Here is a 13,528-nt window from a genome sequence, read left to right as displayed (position 1 = left end):
GAAGGCCAATAAATGTAAATGCTATTAAGCCTCTATGTGGAGCTGGAGTGCACCTTTTGATGTTGCCTAACATGTATGAAAATGTAGATAATGAAACAGTTCTGGAAGGTAGGATAAATGAGCAGCACTTACAGGGTCAGCATTCCCAAAAGCAGAGTTAATGTGTGGATGGAAGTTTTAATGATGATGGGAGGACAGTCTGCACATGTGATGAGATGCTTTGTTTTCAGCTCCTTGCTTTTGTAGGTATACATGTGATATGTTATGCATAGATAAATGTTTATCATAAGCAAAAGAAATTTTTAAATATATATGTTTAAACATATATATATATGAACCTGATGGAAGACTCCAGGCATTAGAGCCTTTGCATTGCTGCTGCTCTCCCTTCTCTCCCACACAGAGCATGTGTACAATTTCCCTGTTCTCTCCCTTTCCAGATGCAGCCAGTTGGACAGAAGCAGCCTTATGGTGTCACAAACATTGTTCAGGTCCAATGTCCGTCTCAGGTAAAAGGGCTTCCATATTATTTTGAGATTTTATTCACTCTGCAGAATTTCCAAGTTTCCAAATATTATTTTTGTTTTCTGAAATTCTTGGGAATACAAACATGCCCAAGATATTGTGCTGTTAAAAACTGAGTGTTCTTAAACTTTGTTGACACAGACTCTTTATTTTATACAGATGAAACTGAAAACAAGAACTTTTGAAAAAAAACCAGTTAAATCATCTGTGTCAGCTTTTTAAATTCAAAATATACCTAGCTAATCTGAATTTAATAATTGCATGTATGAGATGCATTATCAGTATTAAAACATATGTCACCAATAAAATTGAATCCATGTATTTTGTATAAGCTAGATTTTCTGTGATTTGACTCTGCTGCCAGGTTTACCTATTTTAGTTCCTGGAGCTGTCAATAATCCAGTAATATCTTCAGGATCTGAGCATGTCAGGTTCAAAGAAGAGGTTCTTGAATGTTTTTGCATTTAAGCTCTGACTTTAATAATTGGATAATGATAAAATATTACTGGCATCCAAAAGCTTCTAAACAGCAATTAAAACATCAAGGAAATTGAATTATGTGTTTTATTTGATATTAGGTTTAAGGCAAGAGGTGGTGCTGTGCCTAGAGCATACCTAGGGCAAGGCTTCCGACCAGGGCTTAACTTTCAGGTCTAACCTGGTTTACTTCACTAATGCAATGTTCATTCAAAAATTAATACTGTAAAGATTATTTTTTTCTCTTTGAAAATGTAGCCAGAATGCTTTAACATCAGCTGACTCTGTTTCCGCTAGTGTTGGTAAACATACTCTCTTCACTCTGCAGGAAAATCCGTATTTGTTTACATATAGAAATAGTAACTATTCATCTTCCCTGAAGACATCAAACACCAAAGAAACATCTCAGGTACAGTAGGACTGTTTGCATCTGATGGACTGAGTGTATTCCAGGGAATGGGGCAGGTGGGTGAGAGTGTGTTATAGCCTAAATAAACAGTGCTACCTGGGAAAACTAAATACAAAGTTCCAGCTCTTTGTTCCCATGCTTTACTAAATAGTCAGATGCTTAATAGCACATTTTCTCCTTGGTGGGTTTTATAAAGTAGATGTGTTCAGCCACCCTAAAGTAAGTAAGTTTTGCCTTCACTGTTAAGAACCTATGTTAAACATCTGCATAATAATGTTATTTTCCCTGGGATAAGAAGATAGTGGAAATGGAGCTGTTTAGTCCTACCATGGAGAAAACTAGATCAGATCTGACCAGTGTGTGGGTCTGATTTAGTCTCATTTACACTATAGTAAAACTGAAGACTAATGGATTTTTCTTTTTTTTTTTCCCTGAGGTAGTTTCAGATTAGATGTGTGGAGAAAAACAGCCACGATTGTATTTTTTAAGTAGTAGTACTCTGATTCTGAGCAGAACTTGATGTTCCCAAGCAGCTACAGATAATGTTCATTTTAATGCCTCAGAACACAGTGTCTAGACCATATCTGCACTCAAAATGGCCTGTTCATCATTGGAATTGTAATAAACATTTCCTTTTATTTTAACATAATGCCATCTGTTTTGTTACTTGCTTGGGGTGTATGGACCTCTCCACAGGGCAGCGGTATCTACCACTCTGATTTTTGAAAGTAGCTGTAGTGTGGGAGGCGTTAAGGAGGCAAGAAGCAACACTGTTGTGTTTGTGATTATTTGGTTAGGGGTAGTTAATAAAAAATTAAAAGCCCAAACCAGAACAATGGGACAAGACACACAAGTATCTTTTCCTTAGGCAAGTTAGCCTATGTAAGGAGTTCTGCCGAGAAATTTGGAGCAAAAATGTATCTTTGGGTCTTATTTGATGGTTTCCTCTGGTATACTGATCGTCAGCCTTCACTAACAGTAGACCTTGGGAGTGTTTCTCTCAGTAGGCTCAACCCAAGAGCCAGGAGGCAAATCCCTGGCCACACATACAGGGCTGCATACAGAGAAGGCAGGCTCATGACCTGCTGGCAAAGGTACAGTTTTGTGCTGGGATATTCAAACACTTTCTTGCAACAAGATGTTCAGAGTATGGGCACACAAAATGTTGCATAGCTCAGCACAGCATGGCACAGAATTTGAAACAACTGGCTGTGCCGTGTTAGTAAGGCCGTACAAGTTCTGAGCAGGCTGAGCTTGTGTCTGCCTTCAAAAAGCACAGACTGAGGACAGGATGAGCTGGGTAGTTGGATACAAAGTACGTGGGAATTTCATTAATTTGATGGTCTGACACATAAATGGTTTATCACGGCCGGAGTATAGTGAGACTGATGTGAAATCTTGCCCTGTCTGTCTTTGCAGGAGAGAAGTTATGGAACAAATATTCCCTGTACTGACTGGGAACCCTCTGATACGATTCCGGTTTCAGGTAAAGTCCTATGCATTTTTATCATAGGGCTACTTCACTTTATGATAGAGGGACAACAGGAACTGGGTTCCTGTCCAGTCAGGAGAGGAATTCTTTTCTTTGGAATAGTGGTCTCTGTTGACTGTGACTTTTAAGATCCTTTTCGGAACAATGTCAGTAATTGTATAGCGAGATGCAAGTTCTCCCTCAAGGATTGTGAGAGCTTATGCAACTACACTTTCCATGTACAAACAAAGAAGTGACGGTGGAAAAGACAGGAGGCAGTCAAGTACTTCATTTGCAGAGTGGTAAAACTGTAGGGGCTCTTGTTAGTGCACTCTGAGATGGAAAAAGCCACATGGAGTTCTGTCCTTGAGTCAGTTTTGTCTTACCTGAGAATCTGTAATTGTCCCCAGATATCCGTTCTGTGCTGGCACCAGAGCTGCACCTGCTTTTCAGCAATTTTTGCCAGCTAAAAGGAATCTAAGTAACAACAGATGCAAGACTGAAACCTTTCTGTCTCCTTTGTCACCGTAGCTATGGCCCAGATGTGATACCAAGAATCATTTCTGGTTTGGTGCCTATCAGTGTCTGTGATTCCGAGTTAATGCTGACATTAATGTTAAAAATGCTGTCTTTACAATGCTTTATTATGCTTATCCTGAGGAAAACTTCTTATAACCATCACAATTTGCAGTTTTCTTTCTTTCCTTTTTCCCTTACACCCTTTATTTTTTATTTGTTAGTTCATAATTTGAAACCGGCAGATATCCAGGTGATTGCTGCAGTGGGAGATTCACTCACAGTAAGTAAAGATCACTGGATAACCATCAATAAAACTAGTAATGAAAAAACATTTCTGAATTTTTAACACAGGAAACAGAATACATTCTGTTACACTCTATTGAGCCAAACACGTTTTTCATATCATCTTTTCCATGCTCCGCCTTGGCTGGCTGATAGGTAATCAGATTACGAGTCTAATCTGAGTGCACAGTTCCCAGTTAAAGTCCACAAGAGTGCCACACAAGGAAGAGATGCAAGACTAGATTGTGCAGTGGCAAAACCAGTCTGATAGAGTGGACTTACAACGACTGCTCTCATTTATAGATTCTAGGCGGCTCCCAAGGTATTGGCCTTGAAACCTGTTAGTAAGCAGCATGAACAGAAAGAAAAAGTTCTGCAGCTACTTGTGTATATCTGTGTATCTATATGATTTGATAAGTATTTATGTGATAATATCAAAGCCTATAAAGCCATAGTAATTTATGCTAACTAAATATTTGATTAAAATTGCATTAGAACATCAGGTGTGTCAAGTGTAACTTACCTTGAGATTTTTTTTTTTAAGATTATTCCTGGAACTATGTAAACCTTATATCCCTAGACTGGATGTTATTCTCCAATTAGTGATGACTGCTTCTCTGCTCATATTATAATTCATGTTTCTTATGTGTTCTGTGCTAATTATCACATTAAATCTGTGTAGTCTTCTTTCTTGGGGAAACTGGGAGAGGGAAGACGTGAAATCACTGTACCACTTTTTATTGTGAGGAACATTTAATAAATTATTCATTTAGAACAATTGCTATCTTATTTCTTCCTTATGTAAGTTTAGAATTATATGAATATTTTGAACATTCTCTACCAATTTTTCCCCACTCGATCTAATCACAAAGTTGATAGAAGAGAGTAATTCACTGAAATAGAGTGAATAAAATACCCTAAGCCCTTGATCTTGAAAACAAGGATCTGTTCTATTTTGGGAGGATGATGTAGCTTGCTTGGTTAATATGCTTTTTAATTCTTTTCACTACGATCAGTGAGAGAACTAGTTACTGTAGCAAAGTTTATTTTCTGAAGATGAACTCCTCTTCTGCTTCCAGGCAGCTAATGGGGCAGGATCCAGACCCCATGATGTTCTGAATGTCCTGGTTCAGTACCGAGGTCTTTCTTGGAGGTGAGTCACAGGAACTTCCCCACAGTGGGAGGAAATCCGTTTTCTTATGGTTTGATTTGTATAGTTGGTTTTTGTACCAAATGGAGGCTTGCAGAGAACGAATTTGACTTCACATTTTGTGTGGAGACACAGGGCTGTGCTGTTAGTCATGATAAATAAAATATTCAAACTAGTGGCTATCTAGAGTACAATGTAGCATGGCTGGAGTAGACCTGGGATCTTTGGTAAGATGTTTTTTTCTCCTCTCAGAATTGTAGCTATTGCAAAGGGGACTTCAGACCCCAATGCCATTGCAGCACTTGCTCATTCTGTGTTTCTGTCCCTGCTCTTTCTATATCCTGTCTGCTCTTGCCCAGTGTGGCCTACAGCACCCATTTGTCTCATTTAAAATTAGTGGTCTACAAAAAGCCAAATGGGATCTTTTTTTACTGCTGCTTTGTACACAATATTTATTTTCTTGACTCTTTCCCAGTATTGCTTACATTATGCGGGACAGTTTAATTATGAGTCAATACTTTTACTTTTATGAGTCAAAGACTTTTACATAAGCAGCATGTTGTTAAACGTGTCAAAAAGACACTCTGAAGAAAGGCAATCGTTCATTTGTTATTCTGCAACTGTAAGATTTAACACCAAACCTATCAGGCTGTTTTCTGTTCATCATTTCTTACCAACCTAAACCACTGCAGCTCTAGAAGTTTAAACAGTGACCTTAAAGACCATCTAGTTCCAACCCTCATGCCATGGACAGGGACAGTTTTCATGAGACCAGGTTGCCCAGAACCCCATCCAACCCGGCCTTAAACACTTTCAGGGATTATTCTAGTGCACTTCAAAATATTCTATTTCAGATTAAATGGATACTATAGAGGTGTTCTAAGTCAAACATTGTATATTTTGATCTTTAATAGTAATATACTGAAATTTTTGGGGAAAAAATATGTACTAGTATATTCTATTCTACAGCATGAAGGAGAGCAAAGAGCACAAAGACCTAATGGTGAATATTACCAGTCTAGTAGTATTCTTCCAGCTGAGTCAAAACAGGGCAAGGGGAGGCAAAGGTATTGATTATACTTATCACTCTGAAATATATGCTGCCAGAACTTTTTGTTATGGGCACATAAGTTTTGTTAACTGAAAGTAGAAGTAATAAGTATTTTAATAGGTGCAACAACAGCAAAGAGAACAGTTTAAAAAAAAAATAAATAATTTCTTTCAGCTAGGTTTGAACATATGCCAAAATACGTGAAAGAGCTGAGAGGACAGCTAGTGTACAGGGCTGCTAATATGATGATGACAGTGTCTCTGATGTCTGCTTCGGTTTAGCACAACCACGAGAGTGTGCTGTGTACATGTGCAGAACCCCCAAAAGGGGGCGATCTCTTACCTAGCCCGCTGCCTTACCGAGTCCATCCTACCTTGGAACACTTTTTTCCTGTTCTTTTTAACAGTGTTGGAGGAAATGAAAACATAAGCACGGTCACGACACTAGCAAGTAAGTGACTTTCTCCATAAATTTGATAAATATCTGGAGCTGTTTATTATTAAAACATCTGCTATTATAAAAGGAGACACAGGAAAGAGTTACAATTTGTAGCATGACACAACCAATCCCTTTGTGTTTAATGTCCAATGCTGAGTAAAAGTTGCATAACAACCAGACTATAGTATGCTGTCCATGACTTAACTATGTATTTTGTAATTCCTAGGGTTTGGTTGCTTCAGTATTCTTCTGTCTAATATATGTTTGGGGTCAATGAAACAAAAATCTTAGCGCACAGCCTAAAGAAACTATTTTGACTGTATGGGAAAGTTGTTTCAGGCAGGAGCAGAATCACATTACAAGATCAGATTTTACATGCTTTTTAAAGGTCAGGACATTTTAGATTGGAGGTGTTTGTAAGGCTGGTTTGTAACCTAAGATCTAGAAGGGAATCTGGGGTCTTTGGGGTTAATACATCTGGGGAGATTGGGCTAAGGGATTTGATTCCAAACCATTTGCAGTTAGAGCATGATGGCATGAGAATCTCCTGCTTGAGTGTAGGGTTACCCAGCCTCATTTACCAGGCAAAATGGCATTGCTAGCCAAGATGATTGTGTTAGGTGATCAGATATCTGAATTCATGAAATTCAGAGATCTTGAAGGCTGGGAAATAGTTGTATGGTGATGAATCTCCATGTTTGTTATACTTAAAGATGTCTGGGTGTTTTTTTTAAGGTTTCTCCTAAAGCTTTTTAATGGTCTTTTGCTAAGGTCTAATCTTTATAGCCTCATTTGCTACCTGCTGCAGGAAGCAACATTACAGGGTGCTGTCTTTTCTGCAGATATTCTTCGTGAGTTCAACCCATCCTTGACAGGGTATTCCACTGGCACTGGAACGCAGAATTCAGAAAATGCTGCACTCAACCAAGCTGTGGCAGGAGCTCGTGCAGAGTAAGAGGAAAACTCTTTTAATTACTAGAAATTTGATTTTTTTTCTGTAAAACTCTTTTGTGACTAAAAAAGGCCCAAATCCTGGACTTTAGCAGGAGCACAATAAGTCAGATAGGCGAACCCAAAGAGGTTTCTTTAGCCCAGCTCTAGCATGAAGGCCAAGAAATGTGATGAGCACTTTGCGGTGTTTCTAATCTATGTCAAATAAATTAGCAACAAAAGCAATACTTTCTCCAGTATTTTCAACCAAGAAAGCCAAAGCACTTTACAGGCACTGATCATTAAGCTTCACATCCCTGTCCTGTTATGAGTCAGAGAAAAGATATCCCCATTTTATAGGAGGTATATTCAAATGCTCTTGTCAGCAGGACCAAGAGTTTGTGTAGAGACACTAAGAGAAAATTGTGGATTGTTTAATTCCTGGTCTGGCAGAGCTAGGAATTAACTAGAGATCACTATGCTCAGTCCTCAGTGCAATTTTTATCCTATTTTTTTCCATTGGAAACGCTTCTTATAAGACAAATTTCAGTGGCTTGAGGCCTTATAATAACATTGATATATGCACAGATGTTTCAGTGATATGTGTACTGTCTGATGCTGGGAAGGAGAAAAGTGCATTTCCTGTATAGCTTGTAAAGGTGTAACTGTGCAGCATTTGCAAAGTGGTCGAGTGCCTGTTGGATGCTAATTATTTTATCTTTTTTTTTTTTTTTCTTTTTCCATCACTATCTCAAAATATAGCCTATTTTGGGTATCATATATTCCAATCAATGAGAATTCAACTTTCTCAGGCGTTTTTAGCCATTATATGAGGGTTGTCCATTCATCAGCTTTCCTCCTTGCCCTGCTGTCTATGCAGGATTCCTTTTTTATTTTCATTATTTTACTTTTGTGATTTTACTTTTATTTTTAGGGATGTTCCTCAACAGGTTAGAAAACTGGTGGACCGCATGAAGAACGATACTGTGAGTTTAACATGTCATTAATATCTCTATAATGAAGTTACATGGCTTCATGATTTCTAACAGACCAACAGCAGATGCCAAGAGTGAATGCCAAACATTAAAGCTGTAGGTACAGCAGTGTAATCCTTCCCAGTAAGGAGTGTGAGTCAGCACAAAATAAGCTATAACTTTCTCTTAAATGAATTTGTACCAGCATGTGATAGTTACTATCAAACACAGATAATTGTAACCTTCTTATCATTGTTACTGGAAGTGGCCATAAATTCAGTGCTGTTGCTTCCCCTCCCAACCTTTGTCACACTGTCAGATGATAGAGCTTTTTCTCTGTGAGGATTTTGCTGTGTTGCTATTAATTATCTTGTAAGCAGATGGTTTTACCAGCAATAATGATATATGCTAGGATGTTGAGGGCAAGCTTTTCAAGTAGCAAATCATGTGGAGTGAACATGTGAAGTGAGGAAGGGACTTGTTTTCTTTAAAAATATTTTAGTCCCTTCTTTCATCTAGTCATCAGCTGATTTTTGACTTACATGTTTGTTGTTAGGAATTATTTGATTAATGGTCTGTAAAACACACATTAAGCTGAGGATTGCTTGCATATTTTTCACCTCAGCTCGTGTTTGAATGTTTGCTATTTGTAATTTGACAAATGTGCTATGCAATCACTGACCTAAGTTACATTATAATAGTTTGGCTTTCCAATTGTGCATTTGGAAAGCAGCCAAAAAACCTTCAAGATAACTCTGTGTGCATGTCTAGTGTAAATACTCTGGTGCATACATATTGGCAAAAATATTTGCAGTACCTTTCTTTTCGGTTCACTTTCTTGTAAACAAGATTTCGATCTGATGGCTGTATCTGAAAAGAGATTAAAAGGAATAGCAACTAACAATGAAGGGTTGGATAGTTTTCATTCTAACAATTCATGCCCTCTAAGCACTATTCTGTCATATTTATCAGCCTGAGAATGTTATACAACAGAAATACCTTTTATTTAAATAGGAAACATTTTTATTTAACTAATAAACTTTCTGGTAGAGGTCATATACCTTTGATTTAAGAGTTCCTTTTTTTCCACTCTTTTTAGAACACCTGTTTTTTAAAAGGAGGAAAATTTTCCCCTCTTGTAATTTGGATAAGTACGTTTTGACACCAAACTACTGAACAGCATGTTTACTAGCTGGGATATGTTGCCTCCTGAGTTTGAAGAAAGATGTTTTTAAGCCACTTGAGGCTGATGTTCTATTGCTGCTTTTCTTACTACTGTTTTGCAGTGAAATTAAAGCATTAGGATACTGAGCACAACCACCACTACATGGTACTAAGCATATCTGAACCTTTCCTCAAAGCTAAGAAGGTGTTTATTTACAGTAGAATAATTACCTTGATTTAGTTATCTATCCCTTTGCAAAATCTGTCCAGAAGAAAAAAGTGCTGTAATTTTTTACCATTACTGTTAGAGTTAATATTGCCCCACTATTCTTTGCAGTTTGTCTCACAGCAAGACTAAAATATATTGCCCTCCAGGGTTTTCCAGCAGGATAGCTGCATTATTTATGACACAGTAAACCACATACCATAATTTTTGCAGTGAAGATATATTTCTAGAACTGCAGGAAGAGTCACTCTGTATACACAAGATATTACTAAGAAAAGCATATAGACAGATTTTGAGCAACAGTTTTCTGAAGCAAATAATTTTACATGATGCCACTGATATTGTAAACCTGGTTTAGGTCATAGTACTTTGTACATCTTCAGTCATGACTACCAACTTCTTTTTGTTCTGGATGCTTAGAGGATGATAGCCAGGTACCCTGAGAAATGGGGAAATTGTATTTAGCGTGTTGCCTGCCTCTTCCTTCTTTTCTTTTTTTTAATTAATAACTTTCATTCCATCTCCTTCTGTGTGCAGAGAATAAATTTTCAGACTGACTGGAAGCTCATAACACTTTTCATAGGAGGAAATGACCTATGCAGATTGTGCGAGGATCCAGTAAGTTCCCTGCTGCCTACAGCATGAACTAGGCATAGAATTTTTATGCATTGCAGGGGTGAGAGGGAGGAACTCAGTGGGTGAGACCAAAATAATTTAGGTCTTTATTGTGCAGCTCTGGAATGTAATTCAGCTCTGGAATGTAATTGTACTGAGACCTTCAGATTGTCCAACCCAATGTTTTGATAAAGTTAGCGATATCTTTAGAACGCCTGTAAATTACATAATTGTTGCTACTTTGTTTTGCTGTTAACTAAGGTTAGCTTTTTGTTACATAGCCACTTTACTTCCTGTGGATAAAAGGTTAAGAGTTTTTGCTCCTCTCTGCCTTGTGCACAGTCACACTCCTAAGTCTTACTCGATGCTCTCTTACCATTTTCAGTACTATGGGAAAGGTTCTAACCACAGCTCATGCTAATGTAATTATATATAATATAGTATATATTGTAGATGTATATAATATACATACTGTATCTACCCTTTGATATGTGTGATTACAGAGGAGGTGAAAGGCTGTGGCAGACTCCTCACTTAGGGATGAAGGTTACCTACTTATAAGCAGTTGAGCACATACTTTTCATTTTGCATGATTAATTTCAAATCAGGAAAAGCAGCAAAGCAGCACAGTAAGATGGTTGCAAAACAAGGAGGGAGAAAATTAAACATTCCTACCTTCTGCTCCTGACCCAAGCACAAAATGGTAGTTGCACATAACTGGGGTGGATGGAAAGAGATAATGTCTCCATCCAAAGATCACACTGACCTTTATGTTGCACAAGTACAAATAGCACCAACCACAGTGCTCTTGGTGAGCTGTGGTTTAGGAAATGAATGAGATCTGAGCTGTCTAGTTCCGTAGAGTTGGCAAGTGGGGCTCGTAAGGAACTTCTCCTTGAAATTAAATGAGAGAGAAATAAGGCTGACAATCAGACAAGTGCTTCTCATAAGAAAGTTTATTTGACTGTTGAATAGTTCCTCAAATGAAAAAATAAATGTTGGATTACCTGAGACAATAAAATCAGAGGGCTTAAACCAATAAAATGGAACAAGGAAATTTTGGCAATAAAAGTATTTGAAGTCATTTCATTCTCAGATAAACACCTAAGTTTTGCCAGTTGCTTTTTGTGGGAGGCAGGGAGCATACGGGAAACATGTTCTTATATTCCATATAGCAGAAGCAAACTTACTTTTACATAAAGTGTTCTCTCCAAAATGTGGTCCCTATTAGTGAGTTGTTAGCCATGCTTTAAAGACCAGCCCAAGCAAGCCTGGGGATTGAGGATGCTGTGATATCTGATAATATCCCCTGAATTTTCACCCTCACTGGTATCCAGTGACTGCTAGATCTTTTCTTCCAAGTGAGAGAGCTGTGATGGGAAGGAAGAAAAGCAGAGGCAGGACAGTTTTGCCTATGACTCTGTTGACCCAAGAGTTAGAAACATCAACACTGCTGTGAGAGACTCTAGCTAGTCACTGTTGTGCCTATCTCTGTAAACTGGTAATAAAATTCAACCCTCTTGCTTTAACAGGCTCACCATTCTCCTGAAAACTACACCTATAATATACAAATAGCTTTGGACTTACTTCACGAAGAGGTAAATCAAACTTTTCTAGTATGTGGGAGCAGGGGTTGTGTTCTGTTTCCAAAGCAGTCACTGATTATTGATTAAGAATTTGTTTTGTTGGTTTCATCTGCAGAGCACTGCTGTATGCAGAAGTGCTTGCTTGCAGGAAAATCTTCATGAAAGGCAAAAAAGGCTAGAGAAGTATTTTACCAAAAATATTTACAAAGGCTGGAGAAGTATTTGGTTCTAGCTGATGTGCTGTGGATAAGTAATGTAAAAAGTATTGTAAAAAAAAGTGTTGTAAAAAAGTTGAACAAACATATTATTCATTGACTAGAAAATGCTTTGCTTGTTCATTAAACTGCAAATAAATATGTTTTTGTGGTCATTAAGAGAGAGATTTTGATATTCCACATAAGGGTAAGAATGATGAGAGTACCTGAAGAATTTGCAGGTGTCTGAGTCATGCTGAGACCTACAACAACTTGTTTGGCCCTTTTTGAAGCCATCATTTTCAAGTGACCAGCCATCAACATTTAAAATAGAACTAGGTAGTGCAGGCAGAGGCTGTAATTTAGTATTGCATGTGTAGGGGATTAATTATTGAGAAAGTACTTTTGGACACCTCTGTTATAAATAATGCAAGCTGCTTGAATCAGCAGGCTGCTGCCCAAGGTTTGCTGTGGCTGTGCAGGAGCAGAGGCAGCACTCTGTGCTCCAGGAGTTTGCTCTGAGTTTGCTTATTCTCTTGGCAGGTTCCACGGGCATATGTGAACCTGGTGACGATACTGCCCATTGCAAGCCTCCGGGAGCTGCATGCATGGACAAACAATAGCTGCCCCAAGCGGCTTATGAGGTTTGAAGGCTATTTATGTTGCAGCTCTCATTTTTGCTCACAGAAGGCTGCAAGGTCTTCTTGGGAAACTTTTTTCTTAAAGAGAAAAGGTTCTAGTATTTCAGACCACCAACCACTCTGTGCATGTGCATGTACCTACATTTTTATTTCAACACAGCATTTAGAAATACCTGTCTGCCTGACGCTGTCTCTGTGTCTGAGCCCTGCTGTTACCACTTTTAGTGGAGGTGCCATTTTAATGACTCACCACTTACCCTGCAAGTGAGTTCAAGCCAGAGCAGAAAGAGCTCAACTGTGCACTCTTTGGCAAAGATAGAGAAGACACTAAGACACAAGGTTTTCTTGTTTTATTTGCAGATTTACCTTTCTGCAGTCTTTAAACTCTCCCTCTTGCTTCTGTAGTTTTCAATCTCTGTAATCTCATTGCTGATTATTAGTTTTATTGCTAATCAGTCTCTCAAGTAGATGTCAGGGATGCTTAATCATGCCACCTGTTGCATTATGGCTCAGCAGTCCTCCCAGGTCAGTGTGAGTCCACCACTGAAGTGGCAGGTCTGCACCCTCAGTGGACTTTAGGTCACTCAGGTAGGGTCCTGCATGTTCCCACAGACTTGTTCTGGCAGGACTTGCTTGGTTTCAGAAAAGCAAATCTCTGCTTTTCTGGACAGACAGAGAGAATAACTTCATCCTGTGAATGTAGACAGCCATTGAAGGTGGTTTTACAGGAGGAACATGTATGCAACCCTCTTGCTCTGATTTAAGGGCTCTCTCGTGGCTGTCAGTGGAAAATCAGTTTTGAAACTCAAACTGCTGGTGATCCTGATAACCATTTGTAGTTTTGCTTTTTAGCAAAAGCTCCTGGCTAGAGCACAC

The 13,528-nt window shown here is 38.4% G+C and overlaps 1 protein-coding gene across 1 annotated transcript in view; it reads left to right on the top strand.

Annotated features, from left to right (window-relative positions):
- Window positions 1–13,528, top strand: part of PLB1 (phospholipase B1) — an 81,200-nt gene that overhangs the window by 24,603 nt on the left and 43,069 nt on the right. Inside the window, exons 15-25 of the mRNA XM_064648432.1 lie at window positions 441–509; window positions 1,331–1,411; window positions 2,831–2,897; window positions 3,623–3,681; window positions 4,763–4,836; window positions 6,291–6,334; window positions 7,165–7,273; window positions 8,187–8,238; window positions 10,154–10,234; window positions 11,764–11,829; window positions 12,555–12,655. Of these exons, the coding sequence (XP_064504502.1) occupies window positions 441–509; window positions 1,331–1,411; window positions 2,831–2,897; window positions 3,623–3,681; window positions 4,763–4,836; window positions 6,291–6,334; window positions 7,165–7,273; window positions 8,187–8,238; window positions 10,154–10,234; window positions 11,764–11,829; window positions 12,555–12,655 (803 nt within the window). The remainder of the gene's footprint in view (window positions 1–440; window positions 510–1,330; window positions 1,412–2,830; window positions 2,898–3,622; window positions 3,682–4,762; window positions 4,837–6,290; window positions 6,335–7,164; window positions 7,274–8,186; window positions 8,239–10,153; window positions 10,235–11,763; window positions 11,830–12,554; window positions 12,656–13,528) is intronic.

This window comes from Pseudopipra pipra, chromosome 3, assembly GCF_036250125.1.
Source record: "Pseudopipra pipra isolate bDixPip1 chromosome 3, bDixPip1.hap1, whole genome shotgun sequence".
NCBI classification, from domain to species: Eukaryota; Metazoa; Chordata; class Aves; order Passeriformes; family Pipridae; genus Pseudopipra; species Pseudopipra pipra.
This window is presented reverse-complemented; position numbering and strand designations above follow the sequence as displayed.